This window comes from Carlito syrichta, unplaced genomic scaffold, assembly GCF_000164805.1.
Source record: "Carlito syrichta isolate Samal-C Ts95f unplaced genomic scaffold, Tarsius_syrichta-2.0.1 Scaffold308100, whole genome shotgun sequence".
Classification (NCBI taxonomy): domain Eukaryota; kingdom Metazoa; phylum Chordata; class Mammalia; order Primates; family Tarsiidae; genus Carlito; species Carlito syrichta.
The window spans coordinates 287273-292108 of NW_007252196.1; the positions used below are offsets into that span (position 1 = coordinate 287273).

At 57.7% G+C, this 4836-nt stretch overlaps 1 protein-coding gene across 1 annotated transcript in view; it reads left to right on the forward strand.

Moving 5' to 3' along the window:
- Positions 1–4019, forward strand: part of TNKS1BP1 (tankyrase 1 binding protein 1) — a 23742-nt gene extending 19723 nt beyond the window's left edge. Inside the window, exons 6-11 of the mRNA XM_008064896.1 lie at positions 793–1147; positions 1381–1531; positions 1667–1803; positions 2576–2733; positions 3017–3089; positions 3573–4019. Of these exons, the coding sequence (XP_008063087.1) occupies positions 793–1147; positions 1381–1531; positions 1667–1803; positions 2576–2733; positions 3017–3077 (862 nt within the window). The 3' untranslated portion in view covers positions 3078–3089; positions 3573–4019. The remainder of the gene's footprint in view (positions 1–792; positions 1148–1380; positions 1532–1666; positions 1804–2575; positions 2734–3016; positions 3090–3572) is intronic.
- Positions 4020–4836: the final 817 nt, after the last annotated feature.

Genomic DNA, 4836 nt, shown 5'->3' on the forward strand with positions numbered 1-4836 from the left:
GCCTCGACCTGCTGGGCTCCAGCCATCCTTCTGCCTCAGCCTTCCAAGTAGCTGGAACTACAGGCATGCGCTATCACACCCGGCCGATTTTTTAATTTATTGTGGAGATAAGGTCTCGCCAAGTTGCGTAGGCGGGTCACGAACCTGCTGGTTCAGGCAATCCACTCACCTCAGCCTCCCGAGGCGTGGGATTACAGGCTGAGCCCCCGAGCCCGGCTAGTTTTTTTTTTTTTTTGAGTTGGAGTCTCACTCTGTCACCTAGGCTGGAGTGCAGTGGCACGCGCATGGCCATCACAGCCTCCACCTGCTGGGGTCAGGTGATGCTTCCCCCTCAGCCTTCCAAGCAGCTAGAACTACAGGCAAGCACCACCATGCCAGGCTAGTTTTCACCTAGTCGCCCAGGCTGGTCTTGAATCCCTGGACTTAGGCCATCCTCTTGCCTCTGCCTCCCAAAGTGCTGAGATTACAGGATTGAGCCACCGCACCCGATCTGTGCTAAGTTCTTTAGATTCTTATTTCATTCCCCCCACCATGACTCCTAGAGGAACCTGAGGCATTTCTAGGAGAAGGGACTCACCTGAGGCCCCAGGGACTTGAACCCACCAGCTAGGTGCACCCCTTCCCTGTGTGCTGTGTGGCTCAAGGCCCTGAGCACATGCTTGCTGAAAGAGCCTGGGGAAAGCATGGAAGGAAAGAGAGTGGCTGGGGTGGGGGAAGGATCGTGTGAAGTGGGCTCCCTTTGGAGAGGCGGATGGACCTCATGGGTGACCTTGTTCTCCCTCCCCTTCACAGCCCCGGTGAGTGCCGGGCCCGCTCTCCTCCTTCTGGCTCCCACGGCCTGCTGGAGGAGATGCTGGCAGCTAGCAGCTCCCAGGCGGTCCGTAGGGAGTCGGCGGCCTCGAGCCTTAGGGGCCTCTCGGAGGAGGAAGGAGCTGCAGCAGGTGCTGACGGAGAAGAGCCTCTGGAGCCCTGTGGGGACCTTCTGCCCTCCTGGAGGCCCCAGCCGGATGGCGAGGCCAGCCGGGCAGAAGACGTGGATGGCACCTGGGGCCCTTCAGGGGCCGGGCAGGGGCCGGGCCGCACCCCTCGGCGCGTCCCCCAAGGGCCTCCTCCCAGCTCCTCCAGTCAGGACTTTGCCTTCATCGAGGTCAGTGGAGGGTGAGCCCGGGGCAGTGGGTGGGCTGTCATGGCGGGACGTGGGTGCTGAACCGCGTTCCTGGAGTGTCCCCAAGCAGCTGTGGGTGCGTCGCATGAACGGGAAGCCCTGGCCGCATCTGCGGGAAGCACCGGCTCCTGGCCAGCTGCTGTTGCGGGTCTGCTGTGGGGTGGGGCAGGATCATGGGGCGGCCATGGCAGTGGTGTCATCATTGTCCCGCACAGGACACTGAGATCCTCGACAGTGCCATGTTTCGGAGCCGTGCCAGCCTGGGGCGCAAGCGTGGGCATCGGGCCCCGGCAATCCGGCCCGGGGGTACCCTGGGCCTGTCGGAGGCAGCGGACTCAGACGCACGCCTGTTCCAGGACTCCACGGGTAGGGCTGATGTCTTATTTGATGGTGGTGTCTGTTGATGTTGGGGATGTCAGGCCCAGGTTGTGCAGGGGCCATGGCGGGGGGCTCTGGGTGTGCTACCACCTGTGCTGAGCCCCCCTCCTTGGGTCTTTGCAGAGCCACGGGCTTCTCGGGTGCCATCTTCTGACGACGAGGTGGTGGAAGAGCCTCAGAGTCGCCGGACACGGATGTCTCTGGGCACCAAGGGGCTGAAAGTCAACCTCTTTCCTGGCCTGAGCCCATCAGCTCTGAAGGTACCTCCTGATTATTAGCAAACATGTCCTGCCAGCTGGCCGGCCACCTTATGTCCTGCCTTTCTCCTTGCCATCCGTCTGTTTAGTCCCCCACTCCCTCTCCCATTCCTCCTCTCACTCTGCTCTCCACTGGGGACCTCAGAAGATCCTTTTGTGCCCGACCGGACCCCATGCTGTGTCTAAGTGGGATGGAAGGAAAGACTGGGCACATTCTTGTCCCAGAACCTCAGGGACAGTGGGGGACACGAGCCATGCCCATAGCTGGCTCAGGTGGAAGGGCAGGTTTAGGTATCACTGGGGAGGCACAGATAAGGGCTGGGCCCGGTCAGAGAGGGAGAAGTTATTTCCTAACAGTGGGGTGGCAGGGTGGGAGCGTGAATGGAGAAGGCCTCTTGCAAGCGTTTGACATTAGCTTTGAGGCAGGCATAGGAGTTGGCTGTGGGGGCTGGGTGGAGGGAGAGGAGATGGGCAGTCACCACTGGCTTCAACCTGCCCAGTTTGTCTGAATTCAGTCCAGCGGTATCTTTTTGGGGACCTACTGTGTGCAAGGCGTGGCTCAGCTCTGAGGGAAGTGAGTCTTTAAGGGACTCCCCAGATCTCTGGGCAGAAGGACTACAGAGGGTCTCTCTCTCACTCTGGGAGCTTCACCCTCTTGGGAGAAGGCCTAGTTCCTCTCTCTCACTCTGGGGGCTGCACCCGCTTGAGAGAAGGCCTGGTCCTGTGAATCCTGCAGGTGAATCTGACATCTGTCTTCATTTGGGCTTGTTCTCAGGCCAAGCTGCGACCCCGGAACCGCTCAGCTGAGGAGGGGGAGGCGGCAGAGAGCAAGTCAAGCCAGAAGGAGTCTGCGGTCCAGCGCTCCAAGTCCTGCAAGGTCCCGGGGTTGGGGAAGCCCCTCACATTACCTCCCAAGCCAGAGAAATCCTCAGGGTAGGTGACCTAAGCTCTGGGGATCCACTGACACCTCATTGCATTGGCCTGAAAGGGAAACCCCCACTTCACAGAAGACGAAAACTGAGGCTCAGAGAGGGGGTTGACATGCCCCAGTGAACCGTATGAAGTTGTTGGCTGAGTTTCGTTCCCTGCAGCCAGGCCCTAGGCTTCCTCTTCTGTTGGGGGGTGGAGGGGCATGGTTTCCATCCCTACTGCCTTTCCTCCTTTTGTTCAGTTTCCCCAAAGGTCACCTTCTGGACCTTTGCCCTCTGTCTTCTAGGTCAGAAGGATCATCACCCAACTGGCTGCAAGCCCTGAAGCTGAAGAAGAAGAAGGTCTGAGAAGTCACTGAGGTGAGGATGGGTTTCCGGGCTGGGAAATCTGGGTTCAGATGTGCACAGGGTCTTTCCTGGAGACCTCGGGGGGGCCTTGCCCCCCACTAGCCCTTAGCCCCATCCACCTTAACATGCGAGGCTGGAAATGGGCAAGTGAAGCCAAGTTCCACAGACTCAGGAGACCCCGCTAGATTTTGTCCACAGGGCAGGGTGGTATCAGACCTGGGGTGGAAGAGGAGGAGGGCTTCCATTCCAGTCTGCCTCCCTGGGCTCAGGGTCAGCGCCCCCCAGGCCCTGTGGCTGACCCGGGTGTGGTCAGCTGGCCCTTCTGCTGTAGAACCCTTCAGGACACACACCAGGCTCCAGGCCACAGCGGGGACCTTTCTCATGCCTGGGCTCTGCTGGAGAAGCCAGGTTGGGCCCGGAAGTGGGTGGGGGAAGAGGAGGCGGTGGCCTCCATGGCCGCCTCCCTTGACCTCTCTTCCTCCCTTCACCTTGCAGGTTCTTCCTATCTGGTGGTCTCAGGCAGTGCCCACTCCTGTGGCGTCCCTGGGCGCCCCTGGAGCCCCACCATGTCCCGGGCTGCAGCCTCTGTCCCCCTCCACCTCTGAGGAGCGTCTGGGGAGGCACATTTATGCACTTTGTATCACCCTCCCAACTCCCCCCCTCCACATCTCCCCCCGCCAGCCTCGATTTTGTCACTAGTGGTCGAAGGTTTTGTCCCTCCCTCTGTCTTCCTTCTCCCTCTCTGCTTCCTCCTCCAGCCTCCCTTGGGTTTTTTTTAATACCAATTTATAGCATTTTTTATAAAAGCCTTTGATTTTTTTGTAATGGGCGGGGCTCTACCCCTGCCTCACCCCAGGTCTCGCTCCGCCCTGCCAGGCGCCCCACAGAGACCAATGACGTTTTGCCACTTGAAACAAGAAATAAAATTTTTTGGGAATTGGTGCTGTCCAGGCTGTAGTGTGTGGTCCTGGCTGTCTGTCCCCCTTGTCCAAGGCTGTAGTTGGAAAATGCTGGTCCTAGCCCTGCCCTACCAGGAGCTCACTCTGACATAGGACTTGTCATTTTCCTTCCAATTACTGGGGTCAGTGTCCCCTAGGAGAGGGTATTGGTTACAATAGGCTGATTGATTACAGTAGACTGATTGATAGGTAATTGCAATAGGCTGATTACAATAAGCTGATTGGTAATTCAGACCACCCCCAACTCTCAGCCTAATCCTAAAAGGTTTATCTCTCACCCATGGCAGAGTCCAGGGTGGGCTGGGGGTAGGGGCTCTCTGGGCTTGAAGTCATTCAGAGCCCAGGCTCTTTCCCTGTTTGACTCATCCTCCTTCGGAGGCTGTGGAGTCCTATGCCTCAACCAATGAAGAAGGGAAATCCTGTGGGAGACTCTTTTGAGTCCATTGACACTGCTGTAACAAAATGCTACAGACTGGGTGACTTATAAACAACAGATATTTATTTCTCACAGTTCTGGAGACTAGAAGTCCAAGATCAAGTCACTTGCAGATTTGGTGTCTGGTGAGGATGCTGTTTCCTGGTTTGTAGATGGTGCCTTCTCACTGGGTCCTCACGTGGTGGAAGGGAAAGGGGAGTTCTCTGGGGCCACTTTTATGAGGGCATTAGTCCTATTCATGAGGACTCCAACCTCATGGCCTAATTGTCTCCCAAGAGGCTTTACCTCCTTAATACCATCACCTTGATATTTAGGATTTCAGCCTATGTTAGACACACATGAGACCATAGCATTCCAGCTGTCC